At 42.1% G+C, this 27,469-nt stretch overlaps 2 protein-coding genes and 1 pseudogene across 3 annotated transcripts in view; 2 read left to right on the top strand and 1 right to left on the bottom strand.

Annotated features, from left to right (window-relative positions):
- Positions 1-27,469, bottom strand: part of LOC112868732 (procathepsin L-like) — a 174,163-nt gene that overhangs the window by 41,334 nt on the left and 105,360 nt on the right. The gene's annotated exons all lie outside the window — the stretch shown is intronic.
- LOC112868613 (procathepsin L) lies at positions 18,901-22,694 on the top strand. Of its 2 annotated transcripts, XM_025931594.2 has the most exons (8): positions 18,901-19,037; positions 19,076-19,078; positions 19,339-19,458; positions 19,642-19,788; positions 20,195-20,419; positions 20,880-21,042; positions 21,719-21,836; positions 22,321-22,694. In XM_025931594.2, the coding sequence occupies exons 1-8, from the start codon at positions 18,912-18,914 to the stop codon at positions 22,418-22,420; spliced, it is 1,002 nt and encodes a 333-aa protein (XP_025787379.2). In that variant the 5' UTR covers positions 18,901-18,911; the 3' UTR covers positions 22,421-22,694. The 2 variants fall into 2 exon arrangements, with proteins under 2 accessions (XP_025787379.2, XP_086540807.1); XM_086684681.1 differs by lacking the exons at positions 18,901-19,037; positions 19,076-19,078 and having other exon boundaries at positions 19,340-19,458.
- The window catches only part of LOC112868650 (tyrosine-protein phosphatase non-receptor type 2-like), a 31,992-nt pseudogene continuing 29,530 nt past the window's right edge, over positions 25,008-27,469 (top strand).

The following is a 27,469-nucleotide window of genomic DNA, read 5'->3' as shown; positions in this document are numbered from 1 at the left end:
TACCAGCTCCACAAGGTTCCCGCCCTCACCCCTATCATCCAAGCTGGCGAGTAGGGGCCTCCTCCCTGGATCCTTTCTCTCCACTCCATGCTTGCTTTTGTGCTGTCTCCTGGCACAGTCTGGGAGGAGTGCTGGCTTTGTGTTGGTTGCTTGGCTCATGTCACCTGGGTCCCAATACGTTGGTGGCCTTAGGTGTGGTCAGGCCCACAGTGGGCCCTTCTTGGCCTGTAATCGAAGATGCTTCTGCAATAGCAAGGACAAGGCCTCACCAAAATCACGGTCATAGTCGCAAGGGTCCAAATTGCAATGTTGCCAATCGCAGATGGTGTTGGGTTCTTCTTGGGGACTTGGCCCCCAGAAGACACAACAAACTTGGACAGCACAGTTTCCAGATTGCACAGATCCCCAATATTGGCCCCAGGATGGGTCCTCCCCTCAGGCTTTTTTCTTGGAATTCTGGGCACATCCAGTGCCTTGAGAGCAGAGAGCAGCATAGTTGGGTTCCTGTGGAAGCACGTTCCTGGGTGTCTCAAAATTGGTTGGTGGTTTTGAAAGGCTCCTTAATGATTTCATGAATGGTCCATGCACATGCATGGAGCCTGCCTGGGAGGCTGGCTTTGCTGTCTTCCCCTCCTTCTGCAGACACAATTATGGGTGGATTCACATCCAGAACTGCAGGGTTGCCCATGGATGCCTAAGAAACATCCACAGGGACCAAGAGGGAATTGTGCCACCTGGGAAGTTATTTTTCCTGAATCCCCCTAGTGAGGGAATTCCATTTTGTAAAGATAAGAATAGAGGCCTTCAGAGAGTTTCTCACACAATGTCAATTTTGAAGTTAACTCCAGACCCAACTACAGGTGGGGGTGGGGGTGGGGGGCAGTTATGAAATGGTGTGTGTGTGTGTGTGTGTGTGTGAGACACACACACACACACACACACACACACACAGAAGGTGGGGGAGATGGAGAGAGATCTATTTAGATCTATGATCTGGACTTTTTCTAAGTCCTCATTGGGTATGAAGATTATGCCCCAGAAGCCTAGGAGTTACACTGAATCAGCTACACATCAAGTGATACGTGGGTTCCCAGGAGGGTGAGATTTTATCCCCTGTATTCATCTTCCACATCTGGAAGAATCTGGAAGTAGATTCTTGATAAAATGAGGCTCAGGAAGGCCAGATTATCAGCCAGGGTCACGGTGTATAGCAGCGTCCTTCAGGCAGTGCTGAAGGAGACTTGGTCATGGGGCTCAGTGACAGAAGATTCTGTTGAGGATGAAGTCTACTCTGGACAGCACGCGTGACGGGTCCACAAGGCCCAGCTCCAAGTAGCAGGGGTGGGGACAAGAGTGTCCTGGGAAGGGACAGGGCATGCATGGCAAGGCGGGAGGGACACACACACACACACACACACACACACACACACACACGCCGCCGTGGGGCGGGGTCTCACTGCCTCCTCTCCTCCTGCAGGCTCCGTGAGCATCAGCAACCTGTACCCGGGCTGCGAGCACGTGAGCGTCAGGAGCCGCAGCATGATGTTCGAGCCGGGTCTCACCAGGGGGACCCTAGAGGTGGTGGTGGCCCCGCCCCAACACCCGCACTGCGTGGCTGGTGACCAGTCCACCAAGGCCATCGACATCCAGAACGCCTATCTGAACGGTACAGTAGCCCGCCCACTGCACCGGGGAGCGCGCCCAGAGTCCCTTTGCCCGGACTGTAAATCACCACCCCACCCCCCCACCCCCCGGGGGCCTCTCCCGCAGCATGTGTCACAGCCCCACGAAGGACAGAGGAAGAGCCGCACAAAGTGACCTTGCGATGACCCAGTGAAGCGTGGCTGGTCAATACCCCTAGTGAAACCAGACACCCTGCTGTCCTGGGCACCTAGCAAAGCCCCAGGCACACAGTAGGTGCTTAATAAATGACTGCTGAGTAAATCAATACATTTTCTAGGCAGAGCCAAACATCCACTTGGATGAGAAAACTTATAAAATATAATCCCATTAGCAGTTTGACAAATGCAAATATGAGAAGAGTGATTCTTGAATACATCTCCACTCATGGCTGATGCTATGGTACAGGCACAGGCAGTTTTTTTCCACAGGCAAAATTTCAAGTGTTCTCAATCATTTCCAAGGGGGTGAAGCTTTAAATGTTACCAGGGAAGGTTTACTATCTCCATCAACCACTGAATCCTTGGTGCTGCACCTTCCGAGCTCCCAGGAACCCCAGTTGGGCCCATGTCACTTGAACACCAGCTTCTGCCCTGTTGAGATGCAGTTTAGGGCAGGGATCAATAAATTTCTTTGAGACTCATCTGTGAAGACTGTATGGGTCCTTGTTTATTCAAGTGGCATAGTGGAGGCATTCAGAAAATGGCAACTGGAAGCATCTTCATGATATTTTGTTATTTCAAAAAATATTTAAAATGGTTATCATAGGGAGACGAGGTTTGGCTCTTTTCTCTTTTGTTTGCTGTTTAATTTTCTATTTTTCAGTTTTAATCCATATATGAGATGAGTCATGAAAGGACTTTAGATTCTTGAGGGCTTAATCAGGCCAAATTGTTTATGAGGAGTGAGGTTATCTGATTCATTATCCCCCAGACCTTTGCTGAGCACAGGGGTACAAAGCCAGGTAACCATATGGCTGTTTACCCAGGCCCATCGTTGGGCTCAAGTCAACAGTACCTGAAAAATTGGCTCTGGGGGGTTATTTTCAAGATTGGAGCTATATTTTGGGTGAGTTAGATTAGACTTCATCTTTGCAACCAAAGGTCACGTGCTTCTGAGAGGCTGGGGCCTCAACCCCCTCAAACCCCTCTGGACTCAGCAGCTTCCAGACAGGGGTCAGGACCAGGATGGGAGCACAGGTCCCTGCTGAACATCCTGGAAAGGAGGGCCAGGGAGGAGCCCCTGGTAGGGGATTTTAAGGAATGGTCAGCCCCCTGTCATGGGCACCTCCATGTGGCAGGAGCGGGAAATGGCCCAGGGGACAGCTGCTAATCTCCCAGAACCCCAGCCTCGGATGCTTGCTGGTCATGACTATTGCTCACAGAGCCAAGTCTTTGCACGGAAAGGATGAAGAAGAGTGTGGGCGTAGGGAGGAGGGGCAGGAAAGAAGTTGCACAAGTTTCTACAGCAAAGGTTCCCCTGAGATGGGGCTGTGATGTGCCCTCCCTCTCAGGGCTGACATTTGGTGAGGGGGCCTGGCTGGGTGCCCAAGGCTGTGACTCCAGCCTGTGATGCTCCTGTCAGGGGCACAGTGAAAGGCCTGAGGCCAGCTCTGGGTAGATGATGTTCCTTGTCCCCCTGAAATCACAGAATTTACAACTGAAAGAGACTTACAGATGGTTTGCTTCAACCTCAGTCTTGGGGTCTGGAGACAAAGGGTTTAAGAGATTTAGACAAAACTGTACCATCAGTTGCTAACAATTCTGACTAAGTATCAGGCCATCTGCCCACACCTGGGGGCCTGTTATTCTCCTGTGCTAAGTATTTATATGGTAAAGTAGTGTGTGTGTGCATGTGTGTGTCATGGGTGTACACTTATATGTGTATACTGTGAAAGTTGAGTATGCATACGTGTGCATGTGTGTCTTATGTGCATAAGTGTGTGTATGTGTGTGTATGTGTGTATGCACATGTGCATATGTGAACTGTGTGTGTGTGTCCCTATGGGTAAGGGTATGTGTGCCTATATATATATATGTTTGTGTTTTTGTGTATGTATGTGTGTGATGTGTGTACTGTGTATAAATGTGTGTGTGTGTGTGTGTGTTTTCATGAGGTAAAGGATTCTCTGTCCCTAAAGACCTGTTCTCCCAGCCAAGAGTCATGACCCTCACCGATCCATCCACGAGTGCCTGTTCCCCACAGTTAGGGAGACTCACAGAGCAGGTGAGGACTGTCTTCTTCCCCCCAGCTCCCCACCATCCCCACCCCTGTGTGAGCCCCACGGGGTCCTGCAGAGCCCTCGGGTTGCATCACATCCAGTGCTGATGATAATCTTTCTGTCTTCCAAGAAGGGAAGGCCAGTCACCCGAGAACGAGGCCAGTGCTGACTCCGATGAATCATGTGAATCCGTGACTGTACTTTCGTGGAAAGGAGAGGCCAGGCATTTTTGGTGACAGTCCCGCCTCTGCAAGTCAGCAAACCAAAGTCTTTCAGTACTGGCCGTCTCTGAAGCTCAGGCAACACCCTTGGCTTTCGCGGCCCTTTGATGCAATGAAAGTTTTATCCAAGATAAAAAAAAGTTTTATCTTTTTTTTCTGACATATTTTCATATAACTGAAATCATGCAAAATGTACAATTATATATACCGCTTTTTTTTAAAACCTGACACCATGACAGCTAATTTTCAATGTTATTGGAAGCTCTCCAGAAACACCAGTTTTTATGGCACATAGGACAATGGTGTTGCCTTATCTCAATTCACGTAACTGTTCCCCACCAGGAAACACTGAGGCATATTTCCCTGTTATAAATAAAGATGGGATCAACATCTGTCTGCACAATTTCCTTTTTTGTATTTTTGATTGGACATGGAACTCCTTTTGTGTGTATGGGTTGTCGCAAGACAGTTAAAATTCAAGGAGAGAAGCATTTATTGCTGTGCACAAAATTACATGTGTGTTTCTCTAGATCTGTTTTTTTTCCCCCTGGAAAAACATTATTTTATTAGCTGTTGATCCACCTTATAACACTCTCACTACAGTTTTTTGCTACATATAACAACTTTGAGAATATCACTATTCCACCATCATCATTGTTAATATATAGTTAGTGATAGTTTTGAAAACATTCAGCTCCAAAGCTCATTATTGGTAGTGCCATATAAATATTTAAGATTATTTTTCGATCTGGGGAAACTCTATCCAGTTTTTTAAAAATTTATAATTTTAACACACAATGTTATATTAGTTTCAGGTGTGTAACATAGTGATTTGACCATACTGTACATTATACAATGCTCACCATCGGACGTGTACTTCACCTATCACTACACAAAGTTAATACGACATTATTGCTATATTTCCTGTGCTGTACTTTCCGTTGTGGTGAGGTATTTATTTTGTAAGTGGGAGTTTGTGCCTCTTAATCCTTTTCATCTATTTTTCCCATCCCCCACCTCCTCCTTTGTAGCAACGGCTGACTTGTTTTCTGTATTTATGGACCTGTTTTGGTTTTTGGTTTGCTTGTTTGTTCATTTGTTTTGTTTTTTAGATTCCACACGTAAATGAAATCATATGGTATTTGTCTTTCTCTGCCTGACTGATTTCACTTAGCATAATACCTTCTAAGTCCATCTATGTTGTTGCAAGATCTTATTCCTTTTTATAGCTGAGTAATATTCCATTGTGTATATATGTCACATCTTCTTTCTCCATTCATCCATCAGTGGACACTTGGGCTGCTTCCATACCTTGGCTATTGTAAATAAGGCTGCCATAAACATAAGGGTGTATATGTCTTTTTAAATTAATGTTTTCATCTTCTTTGGGTAAATACCGAGTAGTGGAATTATTGGATCATATGATATTTCTATTTTTAATTTTTTGAGGAACATCCATACTGTTTTCTACAGCGGCTGCACCAGTTTTCATTGCCACCAACAGTGCATGAGGGTTTTCTTTTCTTGCCAATACTTGTTCTTTCTTGTCTTTTTGATATTAGCTATTTTGACTGGTATGGGGTGATATCTCATTGTGGGTTTGATTTGCATTTCCTTGATGATCAGAGATGTTGAGCACCTTTTCATGTATCTGTTGCCCATCTGTGTATCTTCCTTGCAAAAATGTGTATTCAGTTCCTGTGTCCTTTTTTAATTCTGATTATTTGTGTGTTTTTTGATGTTCAGTTGTATGAATTCATTACATGTTTTGGGTACCAACTTCTTACCAGATATCTAATTTGCAAATCTTTTTTTTCACATTAAATAGGTTGCCTTTTCATTTTATTTATGGTTTCATTCACTGTGAAAAAGCTTTTTATTTTGGTGTGGTCACAATAATTTCTTTTTGCTTTTGTTTTCCTTGCCTGAAAAGACATATCCAGAGACGTGTTGCTAAGGCTGATGTCCAAGAGATTACTGCCTATGTTTTCTTTCAGGAGTTTTATGATTTCACGTCTTTAAAGCTATTTAGTTCTTTAATTCATTTTGAGTTTATTTTTGTGTATGGTGTATGAAAGTGGTCTAGTTTCATTCTTTTGCAGGTAGCTATCCAGTTTTCCCAGCACCATTTATTGAAGAGATTGTCTTTCTTCATTGCATATTCTTGCCTTTTTTTGTCATAGATTAATTGACCATATAAGCATTTCTGGGCTTTCTATCCAGTTCCACTGAATTCTGTGTCTATATTTGTGCCAGTACCATATTGTTCTCATTACTCTACATTTGTAGTGTATCTTAAAATCTGGGATTATGATACCTCTAGCTCTGTTGTTTTACAATATTGCTTTGGCTATTTAAGGTTCTTGTGGTTCCATATAAAGTTTAGGATTATTTGTTCTAGTTCTGTGAAAAATACTATTGAGATTTTGATAAGGATTGTATTAAATCTGTAGATTTGTTTGGGTAGTAGGGACATTTAAATAATATTTGTTCTTCCAACCCATGAGCATGGAATATCTTTCCATTTGTTTGTATTGCCTTCAATTTCTTTATCAATGTCTTATAGTTTTTAGAGTATAGGTCTTTTACCTCCTTGGTTAAATTTATTCCTAGGTATTTTATTTTATTTTATTTTATTTTATTTTATTTTATTTTTTGGGGAGTGCAATTATAAATAGAATTTTTTCTTAAAAATTTTCATTTTTAGTGTATAGAAATGCACTTCATTATTAGTGTATAGAAATGCGACAGATTTCTGTATATTAATTTTGTATCTTGAAATTTGACTGAATCTGTTTATTAGTTCTAATGGTTTTTTGGTGGAGTCTTTAGAGTTACCTATATATAGTATCATGTCATCTGAAAATAGTGAGTTTTATTTCTTCTTTTCCAATTTGAATGTCTTTTATTTTTCTTCTCTGATTGCTATGGCTAGGACTTCTAGAACTATGCTGAATACAAGTGGCAAGATTGGACATCCTTGTCTTGTTCATGACCTCAAGGCACAAGCCCTCAGTTTTTCACCATTGAGTGTGATGTTAGCTGTGGGTATGTCATATATGGCCTTTATGATATTGAGGTATGTTCTCTCTAAATATAAAGAAAAGAAAGAAAAGAAAAGAAAAGAAAAGAAAAGAAAAGAAAAGAAAAGAAAAAGAAAGAAAGAAAGAAAGAAAAAAAAAAAGAAAGAAAGAAAGAGAAAGGAAGGAAGGAAGAAAGAAAGAAAGTTTAAAAGAAAAAATAGAAAAGTTAGAGTCTTAGGATAATGGACATTTCTTTCAAAGGAATAATTTAATCTCAGAAAAAAACCTATCCATTTGTCATTATTTCTATATTTCACTGCAGTAATGACCACTTAGTTGTGGGCAGTATGGCTTTCAAGTTTATTATTGTTTTGTTTGTCCTGGCAAAGCTCTATACTGTGTATAGAAGTGTGGAGAAAGCCCCACAGGCCCCTTCCCATGAAATATTTCATGGTCATGTGGATTCTATCCCCTGACACTATAAAACTCACCCTGTGTTCCACAGGTCCAAAGTGGCTGCACCAGTTTACTTTGCCACCAACAATGCACAAGAGTTCCCTTTTCTCAACATCCTTGCCATGATTCTTAATTATTGTCCTTTTGAAAATAGTTGTTCTAACAGGTGTAGGTGATAGCTCATTGTGGTTTTCATTTGCATTTCCTGATAATTAATGATTATGAGCATCTTTTCATGTGCCTGTTAGCCATCTGTGTGTCTTCTTTGGAGAAATGTCTGTCCATATCTTCTGACCATTTTTTAACCTTTTTTTTTTTTTTGCTATTAAATTGTATGTGTTCTCTATATATTTTGGATATTAAACCCTTATCAGATGTGTGGTTTGTAAATATTTTCTCCCATTTGGTAGGCTGGCTTTTCATTTTGTTAATGGTTTTCTCTGCTGAGCGGAAGCTTTTTAGTTTTCTATAGTTTTCCCACTTGTTTGTTTTTGCTTTTGCTGCTTTTGGAGTCAGATTCAAAAAATCATCACCGACACCTATGTCAAAGAGCTTGCTGCCTCTGCTTTCTTCTGGAAGTTTTATGCTCTTAGGTCTTACATTCGAGTTAGATTTTTTTAATGGTATAAGAAAGTGGTTCAGTTTCATTCTTCTGGTGTGGTGGCCCAGTTTTCCCAACAGCATTTATGAGGAGATTATTCTTTCCCCATTGTATATTCTCACCTTCTTTGTTGTAAATTAATTGGCCATATATTCGTGGGTTTATTTCTAGGCTTTCTATTCCATTGATCTATTCCATTCCATCTTTCTATTCCATTTCTATTTCCATTGATCTGTGTCTATTTTTATGCCAAGAAAAGGGACATGGGATTTCTCTATATTATTTTTACAAGTGCATGTGACTCTATAATTATCTCAAAAGAAAAATAATGAAAGAAAAAGTTTCTCTGTATGTTGGGAAAGCTAAGGAGCAGTTGCTGTGTTGAACAAAGGCTATTTCTTAGGCACCAGCATCCATTTCCTCTTGTCCTGGTAGGAGCAATGCAATTTCTTCTCTTCTCTTCTCTTCTCTTCTCTTCTCTTCTCTTCTCTTCTCTTCTCTTCTCTTCTCTTCTTCTCCTCTCCTCTCCTCTCCTCTCCTCTCCTCTCCTCTCCTCTTCTCTTCTTCTAATTTCTTTTTGAGAAATCATTATATGATTTCTCCATTATAAGCAGTCTTGCTGGGGCTATAATCAAGGTGGCATGCCTTTCTCTAGACGCAGATGGGATATTAACAGATGTCGTCTTCCAGATCTTGAATCTTGAGCACAGTTATGCAGGATGGAAGAAACAGTGTGAATCTATTCATTCCAACAGCTGAGCCCCAACAACGCTGCTGAATATTTCCTGCAACTCAGATACCATTGTTGCCCTGGATTCTGGTTGTTTTGGTCCTGACATCTGTTTTTCCAGCCTGAGGTCAATTCTGTGAACATCCCAATATCTCTTCCCAAATGCCTTTTAGAAGAAGTTCAATTGGTTCGGCTTACCTTTCATGTGGTCTTCAAGGAGATCTCACAACCACTTGAGCTGTTACTCAGGTTTCACTCAGCACTAACTCAAACTCAAAGATTTTTTGTTCTTTGCATACACTAAATTAGAATACCCCCCCCCCCCCTCCAAATTTAGATTATTGGGAAAGGGAGCAAGTGTTCAGAGGCTCTCTCACAGAGAAGTTACTATGGAAACAAATGCAGTAATATATTTTAACTATTTAACAATACTTAGCATATCATAAGTGTTGACAAATGCTACCAAGGTGGTGATGATAATGATGATTGTAGAATATCTGAATTAAAAGTTGCAAGTAACTTGTTCTTGTTGCTGATAAAGTGAAACCAAAGTGAAGTGGTTATTTTAGTAAGTCAATGATACACTTGTAATTTCCTGGTCATTGGAATGCAGATAGTAACAATTAATGAAAAACCAGCTGCTATGACTTTACACCAGTCAAAATACATTTCCTGCCCATATCTTACGGAGGTTGGGGGGAAGTCGCCTGCTAGAGTAAAGTCACAAATGCTCACTGTGAATATCTTTTTCAGTTACTATTAAATTGTCTGGAAGTGATTTTTTCCCCCTATTAATGGATCATTCTGGTGCTACTAGAAAGATGTGAAATATTTGGAAACTATAATGGATGTGGTATAAAATAATAGTGTGAATGCTTAAAGGCCTTGTAATTTCCAATAATTTGGAATAGTGAACTGGACAACTACCCTCAATAAATGGTTGGCTAGACTAATAAATTTTTTCCCAAGATGCATAAACATATTGTAAATCTTTGAAAGCAAGCACTATTGCAGAGTTTTTATTTTCTATAGAATGATTTAGAGCATATAGCTTAGTAGAGATGAGGTCCCTCATAGCAGAGCAGAAAAACAAACTTTTCAAACAGAAAAGTCAAATACAGAAGAAAAAACAGCTTTCCCCCTGAAGGAAAGTCAGTTCCCGTGTCTCCCCCTCTTCTGCTCTTTCCCAGCAGGTGCACACATCTTAGTTTCCCTGGGAGATGTTCTTTTTTTCTTTTTTTAAAAAAAATTTTTAACATTCATTTATTATTGAGAGACAGAGCATGAACAGGGGAGGGGCAGAGAGAGAGGGAGACACAGAATCCAAAGCAGGCTCCAGGCTCTGAGCTGGCAGCACAGAGCCCAATGCAGGGCTTGAACCCACAAACTGCGAGATCATGACCTGAGCCAAAGTCAGACACGCAACTGACTGAGCCACCTAGGCATCCCTCCCTGGGAAATGTTCTAATGCTCTACTTTAGAAACACAGACTAAGGATCTGGAGGAAATTTTTATTGTTTTACAAATAAATGTGAAATCAGTAACTAATTGTTCTCTTGCAGCTTTAAAGATGAAAGAATGGTATTTAAATCCTGTGTCAGCTGAGTATTTTAGAATAATTTACAGAAGAAGAGAGTAAGGCCTGATGGGTGGACAGACTTCCCAGGAGCTCACCCTGAGTTTGGACCACTGGGTCTGCTGACAGCTGCCCTGTGGCTTCTGGTGAACCCAGGCTGCAGGCACTGGTGACCGGAGAGGCTGGAGGTCAGGCTTTCCTTTCCCAACTGCTTTTCTGAGGGAGGCTTACTGTCACCTCTTATTTCTACCACATCAACAAGCACAGTAATCTTACTTGGGGCATAGCTCTAGGGCCAATAGAAAGATCTTGGCTACTTTTTTATAGTTTTTTTTTTTTTTTCATAGAAAAGGTGGGAATCTGCTCAATATCCTGATACAGATTTCTATTTTTTACAATGTAACTTTCCTTTTTTGCCCTGATCTCACGAATTTTATGGTAATGCAGTTTCTATTGAGGTAGAATTTAACACAGATTAAAATTAACATATCTTAAGTGAATAGCCTGGTCAATCTTGACCAGTATCTACACCCATGTAACTATCCCCAGGATCACAATATAGAAATCTCCATCCTTCTAGAAAGTTCTCTTGTGCCCCTTTCCAGTCAATATTTCCCTTGCAGGTAACTGTTGTTCTGATATCTATCACCATAGATTGGTTTTGCCTGCTCAAACTTCATATACTATGTTCTTTTCATATGTGCCTTCTTTTACTTGACATAGTATTTTTGAGATTCATGTTTGTTGCTGCACATAGAGATACTTTGTTCTTTTTAAATTGTTGAGTATTAATATACTACCATGTGTTTATCCACTCTCCTTGGATGGACACCTCTCCATGTGTTTCCAGTTGGAAGTTATTATGAGTAAAGCTTCTGTGAACATTCTCACTTGGGCAGATCCTAACACTGGAATTGTTGAGCCGGTGGGCAGGTGTATAATTACCCTTATAAGAAGCTGATGAGCCCCTGTCCAAAGTGGTTTACTTTTTACGCTCACTAGTAATGTCTGAGAGTTCCTGTGGTTCTGAAACTGTGCCCCATAGTGTTTATAAAGTTAAAACTGTCACCTGCAGACACCCACTCACCCTCATTCTTCACAGGCATGTTAATCTTTTATAGGCAAACAACAGAAAGAGCTTTAGCTGGCCTAGACCACTTTGGGCTTGATCAATGGCAGACTCATATCTGTGTGGATGGACCTTGGGGTGTCCAGCAGTTACCTCTACCTCATTATAATGTTAAAATATCCACCCAAGCTTCATTAACATAACATGTATAGGTATTTTAAGTACACCTGTGCAACCATCTGCCTGCCTTTACATGGAAAACAAAACTCCCTTTTCTGAATGCTCATCCTAACCCTACATAAAAGAAACCCTTTTATCCCCACCTAGGGACTCATGGCTTCACAAAAAGACTTCCTGTGATCTCTGTATTTGATGCACAGTTTTCTTTGTGGTAACAACTCCACTTGTTGTAGTCTCTACCTGTAATTCACTAGGGAGCAAACTCATGTTATTTCAGTTACAGTCCCACATCTCCACCCACACTTAGTATTGCACCCTTGTCAATTTCATCCATTCTGCTGGGTATGAAATGTCATCTCCTTGTAATCTCATCATTTTTAAGGAAACTTGAGCCACCTAAGCACCCTCAAATGACCTCCTAAATTCAAATAGGCAAGAAAAGCTATCTGTAATTTACAATAGAACATTATCTCTAGCATGATGGGTAAAACAGAAGACAATGAATTTTATTTTAGGTTCTGTGAGTATAGTCCTAAGACATGTATGAGTAATATATCATTTCGGAAGCCAAATTTGAGAATATTACTACCTGTATCTTGGCTTGTAACATATAAGCTTGCTTACCACTATACTTTATGGTTCATTTCACCAATCTTGTGACCTGGCTCGTGGAAAGTAAAAAGTAAGTAGGAATTGCTGTGTATGAAATTCTTGAATAACTGTTTTCTGAAATAAGCAAGGCCTCTGGAAAGATTTTGTCTTTGACCTCTTAAATAACAATTCAACCAAGTAAATTGGAAGATCTATATTGGCTTTATTAAATGATTCATGAATTGGGCAGCATTCCACCTAGCAAATTGAGGGAAATTCCACTGAACTAAGCAAAAGAAACATTTTAAAAGGCAGAGAGAAGATATTAAAAAAAAGAAATAAAAAAAAGAAACAATCAACAAAATTAAAAGACAATCTACTGAATAGGAGAAGATATTTGTAAATGACATATTCAATAAAACGTTAATATCCAAAATGTAAAAAGAACTGATAAACTTAGCACCTAGAAACCCAAATAATCCAATTAAAAAAGGGAGGGGAGGGGAGAAGGGAAGAAGACACAAAGAGACATTTTTCCAAAAAGGACATTCAGATGGCCAACAGACACATGAAAAGATGCTTAACATCAGTCATCATGGAGGAAATGCAAATCAAAACTACAATGAGATATCACTTCACACTTGTCATAATGGCTAAAATAAAAAATACAAAAAATGATAAGCATTGATGAAGATGTGAAGAAAAAGGAAGTCTAGTGCTTGCACTGTTGGTGGGAATACAAACTGGTATAGCCACTGTGAAAAATAGTATGGAGGTTCCTCAAAAAATTAAAAATAAAACTGCCATATGACTAAGTGATTGCACTACTCGGTATTTACCCAAAGCATACAAAAACACTAATTCAAAAGGATATATTCACCTCTGTGTTTATTGCAGCATTATTTACAGTAGCCAAATTATGGAAGCAGCCCAAGTGTCAGTTGGTAGATGAATACATCAAGAAGAGGTGACGTGTAGGTATGCATTGCCATTCTGGGAGGCTGAGAGTGAGTCTCTGAGCACAGAGAGTTCATCTTGTCTGAGTTTCACTCAGCTTCTTGAATATATTGACACAGACCTTACACCTTCTGTTTTAAAATTACTGCCATAAAATAGGTACAAAATTTACTAGTTATAAAAGCTGGATCTGGGTTTGGGTTTTTTAGTGGATGGAATAAGTTAAGGTTATTGGTCTAGATGGCTAAAGCTATTTTTTGAAAAAAATTTGTGGAGAAGAAACTTAAAATTGTATTTTTATTTGGAGGGTCAAATTTTCATTGGCCTTTCCTCCTTGTTTTTACTTGAGAAGAAATATCTTCTTGGAATTTTTATCTTAAAGAGATGGGCCATAAGGAGTTCCTGGAGAAGACCAGGCTGAAAGCTAAGTATTTACATTGTAAAGGCACTGGGAAAAAAATACAAACACTTTCTAGAAGGACGTTTCTTCTTTACAGTACTTATAAGCCTTTTAAAATAAATAAGGGAGGTGTTGGGATTGGTAAAAAGGATTGGTGGTCTTTGAATTGTTTTTGAAAGCACACCTCTGGTCCTGTAAAGCCTGGGTTCATAAAAGAAGTATAATGGAACTAAAGAGTGTTTGTCCACCTAATGCACTGCAAGCCAGTAAAGAAACAAACATCCAGCTGTTGCAGTGAAGAAAGATAGGCTATTTATTGGTGTGTTGTCACCCAGGAGAGCAGGGAGCTAATGCTCAAGGTCTCAAATTGTCCCCTGGCTTACAAATGAGGATTTTTAAGGGCAAGAATTACAGCCAGGGTCTCCGGGTGGAGGCATTCAAGGACTGTTGGAGAATGAAGTCACATTCTTAAGATGCTGTCTTCTTTTTTTTTTTTTAATTTTTTTTTTGAACGTTTATTTATTTTTGGGACAGAGAGAGACAGAGCATGAACAGGGGAGGGGCAGAGAGAGAGGGAGACACAGAATCGGAAACAGGCTCCAGGCTCCGAGCCATCAGCCCAGAGCCCGACGCGGGGCTCGAACTTGCGGACCGCGAGATCGTGACCTGGCTGAAGTCGGACGCTTAACCGACTGCGCCACCCAGGCGCCCCTTAAGATGCTGTCTTCTATTCTTTGCTTCCCTGTCTGATCGGGAGGGGGTCTGTTCTACTTCAAAGACTGTAACTCTGCAAAACGTCTCTGTTGTACGTCAGTGAGTTAATAAAATGTAGTGTACTGGGGCAATATGTCCTGTGATCTTATCGATAGTATTTTGTTACCTTACGTGATTGTGGAAGTGTTCTCTATTTATAACTACAATTATTTTAAACAACACATAGCTAAAATTCTGCCACAGTGATCAATAGTGACTTACGTGTAGCTTAACAAATCTGCCTTCTGTTCCATTCTCTGCTAGTATTTTTCCCAGTTTCACAGGGACAGCAGTGTTTAGTTTCTCAGACAATTGGTTGTTGCCTAAATAATACCAAAGGACTGACACACCCATCTGCCTGTAGAAAGCCTTCTTTTTCCTCTGAGTGCATTTTGCTTAAGGGAGAAGCTAAAAAACAAAAATCTATCAGTCTCTGAATATCAGCTTTTAATTGGGCCAGATTTCTGATTATAAAACTATTAAATTAAAAATAAATATTTTGTTGGGTTTTAGCCAAAACACAGTAAAGATTTCTGATTGTATTAAATGATTTCATGGAGCCAAGAAGTATCCTCAAAGAGGGTGTAAAAGATACTATTTTTACAAAATCTAGACCCACTCCCAAAGACGGCCAAAGAGAGAGCTGAGGCAAGTGGAAAGCCAAACCATGTTCTTAGGATGTAAAACAAAAGGAACAATAAGGAAATAGTTTTTCCCAGGAAAGAAGGATTCATAGCCAACAGGTCTGGAGTTGGAAAGGAAGGGATGATGTGAATTTTTATTTCCTTCTCTCACCTGGGCTCAGGGGGAATCTATTTAAGAATAAAACAAATAAACAAACAAATGAAAACTCTTGAGGACCCTGGCTGTGTTTATGAAATGTTTTACTGTGGGCCTTAGTTCAGTCTTTGACCAAGGATGAAAGGCTTCTCAGGAGGACCACCTGTAACCTCAGGTGGTGTCCTGTAAAAAAGGTGGGTGTCTCTTCAGGTGGAAAGGCACCTGGGATGGGAAAATGGCAGACACAGAGTTCAGGGAAAGGAGGGCTGAGGAGGTGGAGGACATAAGTCAGTTTTACAGTCTTTGGTCTTAAGCACCTCTCGTGTTTCTAATTGTTCAGTAGCCTTTTGTAGTGAATCTTTCACTGGAACTATTTTATAATCTTGAAGCCTTTTGGAGGCTTCTGCATATGAATTAAAGTAGGCACCCCACTCTGTTTATTTAGATTGGGATGCCTGACTTTCACGTACACTTCTTAAATGAACAATCTGGCCTAACTGGAAGGTTCCTCATGGTGGCCACTGTAATTCTAGGTTATTTTTAAGAATTTTTTTTCCATTTTGTTAGATATCTGTTGCTATCTACTGATATCTAGAAAGCTATATATCTTGCTGATATAACTTCTGGGACCATAGTTTTTAGGCACAAAATAAGCAGGTGTGCTGGAAGCTAGCACACCTGACTCTTTAGAATTGAAGGATCCCTTCAATTTGGCTTTCTCAGAGGGGAACTAATACCTAAGAGGGAAGTGCCACAGGACTGGGGATAGTGTGTGTTTTATAGTGTATTTTTATTGCATGGAAGTTTTCTTGAGCTGGAGGGTGGCCTAGTGTCCATCTAACCTATTCTATGACCAACTTATTCTATCATGGCAGCCTTCTTGAGGTGGCCAGAGCTCTAGCAGCCTTTAAATGCTAGACCCTTGCCTACCAATGTTTGTGGCTTTTTGGCCTCCAAGATCTTGCTAGCAATAGCCTTTATTTACACAAACAGGACAAACATGTTCCTTCATATATCAGCAGCACTGTGTCTCGTCACTAGGAAGGCCCTATGAACACCATCACCCATTCCCTTGGGAACCTCTTGCTGGGGAATGTGGCATGAAGGGCAGGGGTTGCCTCAGGGAGACCCTTCTGTCAGCTCAGTGGAAGTCCTGGCAAACACACCAGCACCATTGGGCTCCTGGCATAACCATCTGCAGCTCAAGCTGACCTGACCTGTAATGGATGGTTAATGGGATCAGGAGCTTCAAGGCAAAGTTAGAGACAAGCAGAATGGACCTTTGACCCAGAGGAGCTTACCCATAGTGTTAGGAAGGAAGGAAGACCTTGAAACCATGCCTCGTATTTCTCCTTTTCCTGAATGCTGGTAGAAGTTTACTCCAGAGCTTGTTCCTGCCACCAAATCTGTTAAATTGCACAATTCAGCCAAGTAAACCTGAAGAAGTAATTGGCTTTATTAGACAACCCATGAATCAGGCAGTATCCCATCTGGCAAGTAGAAGGGAACTCAGCTGAGCTAAACCAAAGAAAGATTTTAAAAGACAGGGCAGGGGAGTCTGGCTGGCTCAGTCTGTAGAGTATGCCACTCTTGATCTCGAGGTTGTGAATTCGAGCCCACATTGGGTGCAGAGATTACTTAAGAATAAAATCTTAAAAATAAATAAGAAGCAGGGGAATAGCCAAAAGAGAAGAATGGAATTTATTAGCAAAGAATGCATTGTTTGGACAAAGTAGCCCTGCTAATGAGAGCAGAAAGGCTCTCAGTAAATTCCCCGGTGTGGACCAGGAAATTGACTCTTTCAGGGTTTCCTTGCTAGGGGTTGAACCTGCAGTTGGGTTAGGTATTAAGTCTTGGTTTCCTGACTTGGGCCCTTAACCTAAGTGACACCATTTTGGGCCTGTGGATTTCTGTTTAACAGCCCTCACAAGGAAGCAGTATTAAATTAGCCCTACTCTATGCTCATGCCTGACATGTATTATCTCATTTAATCCTCTGAGTAAAATGTAGGTATTGCCTCATGTCCTCACTGAAGAAACAGGCTGAGGGTGTTGCAGGGCCTGAGGGGCCCACACGGAGAGAGCTGCAGAATGGCCATGCTGGCCCAACCCTGCCTCCAGGTGGTGTTCAGAATCCCTTTGACCATGGCTGTCCGGGAGCAGAGAAGTCCTGAAGATGTGTGAGGAAGGTCACTAGGGTGTATCATTGACATAGGTCCAGAGAAGTAGGCGGTGTAGACCTATGGAAGCGTGTTTCTAAGGAGAGCAAAACCGGTCGTCAGACAGCAAATTCATGGTTTCCTGATAAACGCTGTTTTGCTAATTTTTCTTAAAGTTCTTAAATCTCAAGAAACCAGGTTGGATACTGAAGAGGTAAATGTAGTTTCTAGATTCTACTTTTCCTCCATTTCTTTAAACCATTCCCCGCCCCCCCCCCCCCCCCCCCAATAAATAATACGTTACTGTCGGTTTGGAGAAAGGTTTGAGAGGGAAGTAGAATTCTTGACAGAGGTAGGACAGGAGCATTACAAAATGCCACGCCTTCCCTGGACACCCCTCCCGTCTGCCCCTTTTTCGTCCAAGGATTTGAGCCTTGTCCAATTGCGTCCCGAGTTTTCATTTCCAGTCCACTCCAGAGTCTTCCCAAACTCAGAGCATCTCTTCCTGTAACAGTGATAACACATCCAAAGGTGGGCATTAGCCACTTCGTCTACCTGCCCCACATTTGCCTGGAGTAAACAGGAACCACTAGACTAGATTATCCTGTTCTCAGTCCTCTGGGAGATTTTTACCAAAAATTCGGTGACTAAAGGACATGCAGGGTGACGCTGAAAACCCATTTAGGCTTCTTTATGAACTACTTTTCGTGAGCCACTAGCCAGCTCATGGATTCAGGGTAATTAGTTCATTCGGGTCCCCAGGCAGGCGCCATACACCACCACTCCGCCCTCCCTCCTCAGTCCTGTTCCTGGTCCCCCAGCTCTCCTGGCCAGGATACAACTGAGACGGTTAAGACCTCCCTAGGCAGGTCAAGCATGAACCCAGCCAGGTAGCAAGACTGGAGTCCCAGAGCACGGAGGTCCCGCCCACATATCGGCTCAACCAATCGCGGTGGGAGCAGGTGGTGGGGGCGGGTCCCTCCAGGCAGCGTCCCAGACCTTAAATGCACCTAGGATGCACTCTTCTCCCTGGGGAGAGTGGGAAGCCCCCGGACCCACACCTGTGACTGCACCTGCACAGTTGCACCTGTCACAGGTGATTTTCCAGCGCAAGACCTGAGCAGGGGGTCGGGAGGGACACTCTCGGAACCAGCACGGCCTCCAGCCTTGGGAGTCGGGAGTTTGGGGCTCCCAGGAAGCTCTATCTGCAGGTCTGGCCCCTCCAGCCGCGGCCCCCTGATCCCCGCAGGTTTTGCTGCGGGGCCCTCCCCCCTCCCTCCCTGCCCTGAGATCCAAGTCCCCCGGAAGAAGCGGAGGTCGCAGGGCAGTGTCCCGCACATCCCACATCCTCAGCCTTCCTCCTTCCACAGCTCTGTGGAAATACTCGGGAGGATAAATTCAATGTTTTTACTTCACCGGGGTGGCTTTTACATCTCAGAAAAAAGGAGGTTGGCTTTTCAGACAGCTTGGCCTGATCAGATACTCATTTCTTTTCCCTTCCCAGGTTTTTGAAACATGCATCCTTTACTCTTCCTGGCTGGCCTTTGCTTGGGGGTAGCCTCAGCTGCTCCACAGCTCTATCAGAGCTTAGATGCACGATGGTCCCAGTGGAAGGCAACACATGGGAAACTATATGGCATGGTTGGTAACATCTAAACTGCCCAGTGAAACTTGCAGAGAATGTTCCACGCTGGTGGGAGTTCATAACACAGAGTAGCTTAAGTCTGCTCTTACCAGCTCTTACCAAGGCAGTAAGCAGGGCACCTTGACTGTACACAACGTGGGCATATGTCCTGCTGTGTGGTTGCTGGAGAACAGCTCACAGAAGCATCAGGCCATCCCTGGCTGTGGTTTCTCCTCCTTGCTGGGAGCACATCCACTTGGTGCAGGTGATTTGCTTTCAAATAGAAATCAAGATGATAAGATACTTGTTTTTCTGCAGGATGAAGTATGGAGGAGAGCAGTGTGGGAGAGGAATATGAAAATGATTGAACAGCACAATCGGGAACACAGTCAAGGGAAACACACCTTCACAATGGCAATGAATGCCTTTGGTGACATGGTGAGTGTGGCATGGATTGCTGAATGTTATGTGTGTCCTCCTCACAATATTATTTATTTATTTATTTATTTATTTATTTATTTATTTATACATTTGTTTATTTTATTTTTTTTTTGTTTTCCTCACAGTACTTAAAAAAAAAAATCTCACGCTTGTCAACATTCTATTTCCTTTTCCTTGCAGACCAATGAAGAATTCAGGCAGGTGATGAATGGCCTTAAAATCCAGAAGCGCAAGAAGTGGAAAGTGTTCCAAGCACCTTTCTTTGTTGAGATCCCCTCATCTGTGGACTGGAGAGAGAAAGGCTATGTAACTCCTGTGAAGGATCAGGTGTGACAATATTCAGCAGGTCCCTCTCAAGAATAGAAGACAGGGGCACCTGGGTGGCTCGGTTGGTTAAGCGTCCAACTTTGACTGAGATCATGATCTCGTGGTTTGTGAGTTTGAGGCCCACAATGGGGCTGACAGATCAGAGCCTGGAGCTTGCTTCAGATTCTATGTCTCCCTCCCTCTCTGCCCCTCCCCTGCTTGTACTCTGTCTCTGTCTCTCTCGCTCTCAAAAATTAAATACAACATTAAAAAAAAAGAATAGAAGACAAAAGGAATTAGTGTCCTTGCTATGGATGTTGGGGAAGAATATGCAGTTTGTTGTTTTAGGAAGTTTTAGATCTATGGGCTGTTGTCAAACTCTTACTGTTTATTTTGTAGACTAAGAGCTTTTCAATTTTGTTTTCAGGGTTATTGTCTTTGTTGTTGGGCTTTTAGTGCAACTGGTGCCCTTGAAGGACAGATGTTCCGGAAAACTGGCAAACTTGTTTCATTGAGTGAGCAGAACCTGGTGGACTGCTCTCGGCCTCAAGGCAATGAGGGCTACAGTGGCGGCCTAATTGATGATGCTTTCCAGTATGTTAAGGACAACGGTGGCCTGGACTCAGAGGAATCCTATCCATATCATGCACAGGTAAAGAGAGCTTCTTGTCTTGTTATCCAAGTTGAACAGGTTCAAAGACAACAGCTACCATATTTATATTCACATTTTAGATTGTAGACTTTGTATCTGCAGACTGTCAGAACTGTCATTAAAATTTATTAGTCCGGCATAGTTCTCTGCCTTGATGGTTACCATATAGTTGTTCCTACTTCTATGTTATGTGGAGGTAAGTACAGTATACCATTCTGTATACTGGTATGGATTTCTCCAGATTGAAAAATTTCTTATGGACAAGGAGACCGAGAGTGTGTCATTGAATAGACACCTGCTGATTTTTCAATTTCAAAACAACCAATAAATAGCATTTCAGCTCCTGGGGTGCATTATAACAAATTTGTCTTGAATTCAGTAAGTTTCAAACTGTTTTGAACTCATGTTCCCCAGGAGGTGGATGGTAGTAATCAAGTCTCTTCCCCTTTACCTTTGAAAGGGAGACTCCTGCAAATACAGGCCTGAGAACTCTGTTGCCAATGTCACTGACTACTGGGACATCCCTAGTAAGGAGAATGAACTTCTGATCACATTGGCAGCTGTGGGGCCCATCTCTGCTGCTATAGACGCAAGCCTGGATACCTTCCGCTTCTATAAAGAAGGTAAGCATTTGTTCATATGGAAATTTAGGTAGAAAAATGGTACCATGACGTACCGTATAATTGACTAGTAGGTATTTAGAATACAATGTAGAATTTTGAGTGTGTTGATTAACATGGTTGTTCATTCTGTACATGTAGTATTTGTGCCTGTTGTTTCTGTGTGACATCACTTGAATCATATCTTCATGATTTTAAGCTTGTCATAAATATATTTAAATGGCTACAGAATTTGATTTGGTATAGCTCAATTTACATTTTTTTAATTATCAGACCTTTCGAAATTTCTAAGGAATTGTATTAATATAATTGAAACTAGAAAAAAAAAAAACCTCTTGGCTCACATAATTTTGTATTTTGTGCTGTATCCCCAGGCTGACATCCTAAAAGTAGAATGACAAGGCATCAATAAGCGGTCATTTATGCTTCTTGGCAAGTTATTTGGAAAAGAGTTTGTGCCAACTTGTATTTCTGGTGGCATTAGATGAGGGCCTAAATCTCTAGCATATTAAAAAATCTTGTTTTTAAAATCTCTCTGGATTTATGTTATTTCAATATTTAATGTAATTTATGTAATATGTAATTTAAATATTCATTAAATATTTAATGAAGTTTGATATGCTTACCAGCATGGTTGATAAGCCACATGTCACCCCAGCATTGAATTTTACTTTTCCAGGCATTTATTATGACCCAAGCTGTAGCAGTGAAGATGTGGATCACGGTGTTCTGGTGGTTGGCTATGGTGCTGACGGAACAGAGACAGAGAACAAAAAATACTGGATTATCAAAAACAGGTATAAAAAGCCAAAAATACTTATCTTTGAAATTGAAAAGGGAATCCTTTTTGGAATTAGTGTCTGGATGCAGGTCCTCAAACCCTTGAGCACACTGCTGAAGTCGCAGAAGTCTTTACCCCACACGGGGGGAACACAGACATATTCATTGGATGATACTAATAAGGTACTGTCTCAAGTTTGCTAGGGTCCTTGCTATAGTTTTGGTACCACTGCATTTCTAAACTTGAAAATTTTCTTATTTCTGAAATACATCTTGCCCTGAGAGTTTCTTTTTCCTGTCTCTCATTTTGGAGTTTCGTGAAAGGTTGAGGGAATAGCTTTCTGTGCAGTTTTGGAAAGTAAACCATGAACAAGAACAGCCTCTCCTGATACTTTCTGAATCTGTCTTGGCCTCTGGTGCACTGCTCAGTATCAAGTCCCATTGTTAATAAAGACAAATGTATTTTATTTGAATAAAATGGCAAATGCTATCTTCTTTCAGCTGGGGTACAGACTGGGGCATGGATGGCTACATAAAGATGGCCAAAGACCGGGACAACCATTGTGGAATCGCCTCTTTGGCCAGCTTTCCTACCGTGTGAGATGATGGTGGGAAGAAGACCTTGATTGGCAACAAAACATCCAGAAAATGAATTTTAAAGCTGACCACACTTTATTATGTGGGATAAAACACTTGAACCTTTGAGGATACAAGTTGTGATTTGATTCTGCGGTATTTTATACTGGTAAAATGTTACTACTTTGCTTATTACTGCCGTAAACAGCTTTGTATGATTGACTCGTCTAATATGTTGAAATTTTGTTTTAAAAGGATGTATGAAGTTTTACCTTTTAAAATAAAGCAATTAAAATTTTTCTTTATTTATTTTTGAGAGAGAGAGAAAGAGAGAGTGAGCAAGGGTGGGGGAGGGGCAGAGAGAGAGGGAGACACAAAACTGGAAGCAGGTGTTAGCACAGAGCCTGACAAGGGGCTCGAACTCACGAACTTTGAGATCATGACCGGAGCTGAAGTCAGACACTTGAGTAGTAGTGAGGGGGGTGGGGGGGAGGGAAGGGAGCCAAGTGATGGACATCTTATCATTTCTTCTTTTTTCTTTTCCTTTGAATAAATGTCACCTTTTGAGGCAAAATTAAAAATAAAGTGGTAGTGGGGAAGTTTCTAATAACTTTTTGTAAAGTCAAAAATGTGATTGGGCTCTAGGGATATAACTGAACGTGCCAGGGGTCCATTAGGGGAAAAGCTGGGTGGCCTCTGGCTCTTACAGTTGTAAATATGCACATCTCATGTCAGCTGCTCTGTCACTGTTTGATTCAACCCTTAAATGGAACAAAATGTGACCAATGATCTATAAAGACAAAGGTACACTATTTTAATAAGGAAAAAACTTCACATTTTAGAAAAGTAAATACACACATAGGATTTCCAAAATAAAAAAGTGTACTAGATATCATGGTCATTTGACCTTAGATGGTTACAACCCAGCTAAGTTACAGGACGGATGTCATAGAGTCAGTTTTGGGTACATTGTCCCCACTTGCTAGTGAAGACTACGTCAGTACTTTGCAGGTGAGGAAGGACCGAACACAGCGGATTGCCAGGAATTTGTGTTGTGGGTCCACAAGGATTGAGGGTAAGCCCCTAGACATGAGGGGTGGATTCAGAAATAATGCTGGGGTTTCAGAGGTGGCAGAAAGGTGACGGCATCCAAAGTGATCATCCGAGGTTGAATTTACCTAACCTCAGAATTTATTAAAAGAAGACAAATTGCTTACAGTCTGCAGGCTAAAGAAGCACATAGTTTAATTTGCTCTCTGAGTGTCCAAAAGTGTCGAGTTCCCACTCAGGAAGTATAAGGAGAAGGTGGAAGTTAAGAGACCCCGTAAGCCCTCAGGAGTGCGTGAGGTGGAGGACAGTCTCAAGCCAACAAGGCCCCCTGTTTCTTGATTCCTCTCTCTCTCTCTCTCTCTCTCTCTCTCTCTGTCTCGCTCCCTCCCTGTATCTCTTTTTTTCCTTTGTTTAGTTTCTTAAATTCCACGTATGGTCTTTCTCTGACTGACTTATTTTGCTTAGCATAATAGTCTCTAGCTCCATCTATGTGGTTGCAAATGGCAAGATTTCATTCTTTTTTGTGCCTGAATAATATTCCATTGTATATATACCACATCTTCTTTACTCATTCGTCTGTCGATAGACACTTGGGGTGCTTCTTTAATTTGACCATTGTAAATAATGCTGTTATAAACACAGGGGTGCATGTATCCCTTTGAATTGGTGTTTTTGTATTCTTGGGGTAAATACTCAGTTGTGTGATTGCTGGATTTAACTTTTTGAGTAACATTCACAGTGGCTGCACCACTTTACATTCCCACCAACAATGCATGAGGGTTCCTTTTTTCCCACATCCTCTCCAACACTTGTTGTTTCTTGTATTTTTGATTTTAGCCATTCTGACAGGTGTGAGGTGATACCTCATTGTAGTTTTGACTTGCATTTCATTAATGATCAGTGATGTTGAGCATCTTTTCATGTGTCTGTTGGCCATCTGGATGTCTTCTTTGGAGAAAGGTCTGTTCATGTCTTCTGCCCGTTTTTTAAGTGGATAATTTGTTTTTTGGGTGTTGAGTTGTATCAGTTCCGTATATATTTTAGACATTAACCCTTTATTGGATATGTCATTTATAAATGTCTTCTCCCAGAGAGACAATGGATCTTTGAAGAACTGAAAAAAATCAGGAAAATTTAACTCCAGGAGATTCAATCAGTAGGTAATTCTGAACAGGATTTGGACTGGGTGCGAAATTAGGAATAAGTAACAGCGTTGTTTATACAGCCGTCTGGGCTCTGAATCCCCTTCTCTGGTGACGAGAAGGTCTCTGTCTCCTGGCGCAGGGAGGGCGCCTGCCACAGGGAGAGTTCTTTCCTGCTTTCAGGGGAATGGGGGAAGGTCTGAGTGTCTTAAGTAATTTTTATTTATAATAATCAAAATGCCAAAGTGGCACATTTCTGGCAACTGCCCTTGGCCCCTACACCTTCACGGCGTGACCCTGGAAAAGCCCCTCCAACATGAAGGGCCGGCCTGGCTGTTCCTGCATCAGCAGCCGCTAGATGGCAGCCAGGCTGTAAAACCCGGAGGGATGTCAGGGTAAGTGAGCCTCAAAGTGGAATGAATGCCTTCCTTGAAGGATACAACGACGACGTTTCCAGTTGCGCAAGATGAGAAACGTTCTGGAGACGGCTGGTGGTGGTGGTGCACAGCAATGCCCACGTACCGGCTGCCTCTGGGCCGTGCAGGTACATATGACTAAAATGAACAATCTTATGTTATGCTTCTTTTACCACAGTTTTTACAAAATGAAGTCAAAAAAGATAAAGCTGAAACCTAAAAGTATCCGGGAATATTTTAGCTTGCGGAGGAATATGCAAGGTTGACAGTTGTGTTTAGAGAATCCAGCAAAGCAGGGCCCCCAAAGAAGGGGGATGGGGATAGAAAAAATGATAGATTGCTGTTTTGGAAGAACTTGGTATTTCAGAAACAACCTTTAAAGTGGTTCTGTAGGAAAAGAAGGTAAGAATTTTGTTTGGCCTCTATCTTTTGTTTGCTGTGAATCTTCCCCCCCCCCGCCCCCCCCCCCCCCCCCGTGGCCATAAGGACTTTGGATTCTTGAGGACTTAATCAGGCCCAATTGCTTATGAGGTTGTCTGATTCATGGTCCCTAGACATTTGCTGAGCACCTATCATGGGCACCAGCCCCGGGCTCATGACAGGGGCACAAGGTGGATGACAATGTACCTGCTCACAGAGCCAGTCATGGGGCTCAACTCCGCAGCTGCCTGAAAAACTGGCCCTGGGGGGTTATTTTCAGGGATTGGAGCTGTATTTTGGGTAGCCACCTGAAAGCAAGATCAGACTTGATGTTTGCAGCCAAAGGTCATGTGCTGCTGTGAGGCTGGGGCCTCAACCCCTTCAGGCCTGGGACTCAGCAGCTTCCAGACACAGGCCAGGACAGGGACAGGAGCACAGTCCCGGATGAATACCCTGGAGGAGGGAGAGGGAGGAGCCCCTAAAAGGGGTTTTTAAGGAATGGTGAGGCCCCTGCCATGGGCACCTCTGGAAATGTGTGTGGCAGGAGCAGGAAATGAACCAGGGGACAGCTGCTAATCTCCCCAAACCCCAGCCTCAGTTGCTTGCTGATCATTACTGTTGCTCACAGGGCCAAGTCTTTGCTCCTAAGGAATGAAGAAGACTGTGGGCATAGGGAGGAGGGGCAGGAAAGAAGTTCCACAAGTTTCTAGAGCAGAGTTTCCCCACAGATGGGGCTGTGATGTGCCCTGCCTCTAGGGACTGATGTTTGGTGAGGGGGCCTGGCCAGTGCCCAAGGCTGTAACTCCGGCCTGCAGGGCTCCTGTCAGGGGCACAGAGAAGGGCCTAAGGCCAGCTCTGGGTAGATGATGTTCCTTGTCCCCCTGAAATCACAGAATTTACAACTGAAAGAGACTTACAGATGGTTTGCTTCAACTCAGTCTTGGGATCTGGAGACAAAGGGTTTAAGAGATTTAGACAAAATTGTGCCATCAATTACTAACAACTCAGACTAAGTGTCAGGCCATCTTCCCACACCTGGGGGCCTGCTATTCTCCTGTGCTAAGTATTTATATGGTAATGTAGTGTGTGTGTGTGTGTTGAGTGTACACTTATATGTGAATACTGTGAAAGTGTGTATGCACACGTGTGCATTTGTCTATAAATGTTTGTGTGTGCATGTGTGTGTTGTGTGTGTGTATTTTGTGTCTGTGTTTCATGAGTCAAGGGTTTTTCTGGCTCTAAAGACCTGTTCTCATGGCCAAGAGCTGTGACCCTCACTGATTTATCCATGAGTGCCCATTTCCCACAGTCAGGGTGACTAATAGAACACCCCGAGAACTTTTTCTAAAAATATATGAATTTGTTAATTAACTGTTGACACACTTTATAATGCTTTTTTGCTACATTATCTTACCATATAACAGCTTTTATAATGTGAAGTTTTAGTAGGAATGGAAAGAAAATTCAATCTTCCGACCATGATGAAAGACAAAAATGATTAGTCAATATTATAGTTGTTGATATTTTTGAAAACCTCCAGCTTCAAAACTCACTATTGGTAATACTGTAAGAATTTTGAAGATTTTTTTCAAATCTGGAAAACTTCTAGCAAGTTAGATATTTTTTTCATATGTAAGCTTTAGAATCTTCAGACATGTGAAGATTTCTCATCTAGTGACCTATTTTGAGTGTTCATTGATTGTTGACTCTCATTAACCACTCTATGGGGGTTTGCGTCCTTCATCTGGTTTGAGGGGCTGAGATCCTTTGCGGGCTCCCCTTGCTGGGGATGCATTTTCACTAGTGCTCTGGGCTCTTCTCCATATGAGACTCCCTTGCCACCTGGCTCAGGTCCCCGTTTCTCCAGCCTCCTCATGTCTCTGCACCTGGGAGCCTGCCGTCCAGCTGGGCCCTGCCTGCACTCCCATTGGGAAATGACTGGAAGACTTTATTGGTCAACAGGGGCAGTGAATAGTGAGGACCCCACGAAAGACCCTTCCGTATAGAGAACACACAGTCCTAGGACAAACATGCAAAACTGGTTAT

This window comes from Puma concolor, chromosome D4 (assembly GCF_028749965.1).
Source record: "Puma concolor isolate L17-30 chromosome D4, mPumCon1.1.hap2, whole genome shotgun sequence".
Taxonomy (NCBI): Eukaryota; Metazoa; Chordata; class Mammalia; order Carnivora; family Felidae; genus Puma; species Puma concolor.
This window is presented reverse-complemented; position numbering and strand designations above follow the sequence as displayed.

Excerpts from the sequence above, each read along its gene's own strand:
- LOC112868613 (XM_025931594.2), top strand. The coding sequence starts at position 18,912 with ATGCATCCTTTACTCTTCCTGGCTGGCCTTTGCTTGGGGGTAGCCTCA. Across the intron at positions 19,459-19,641 it reads TGAATGCCTTTGGTGACATG|ACCAATGAAGAATTCAGGCA; the intron begins GTGAGTGTGGCA and ends TTTTCCTTGCAG. Across the intron at positions 21,043-21,718 it reads CTTCCGCTTCTATAAAGAAG|GCATTTATTATGACCCAAGC; the intron begins GTAAGCATTTGT and ends TTACTTTTCCAG.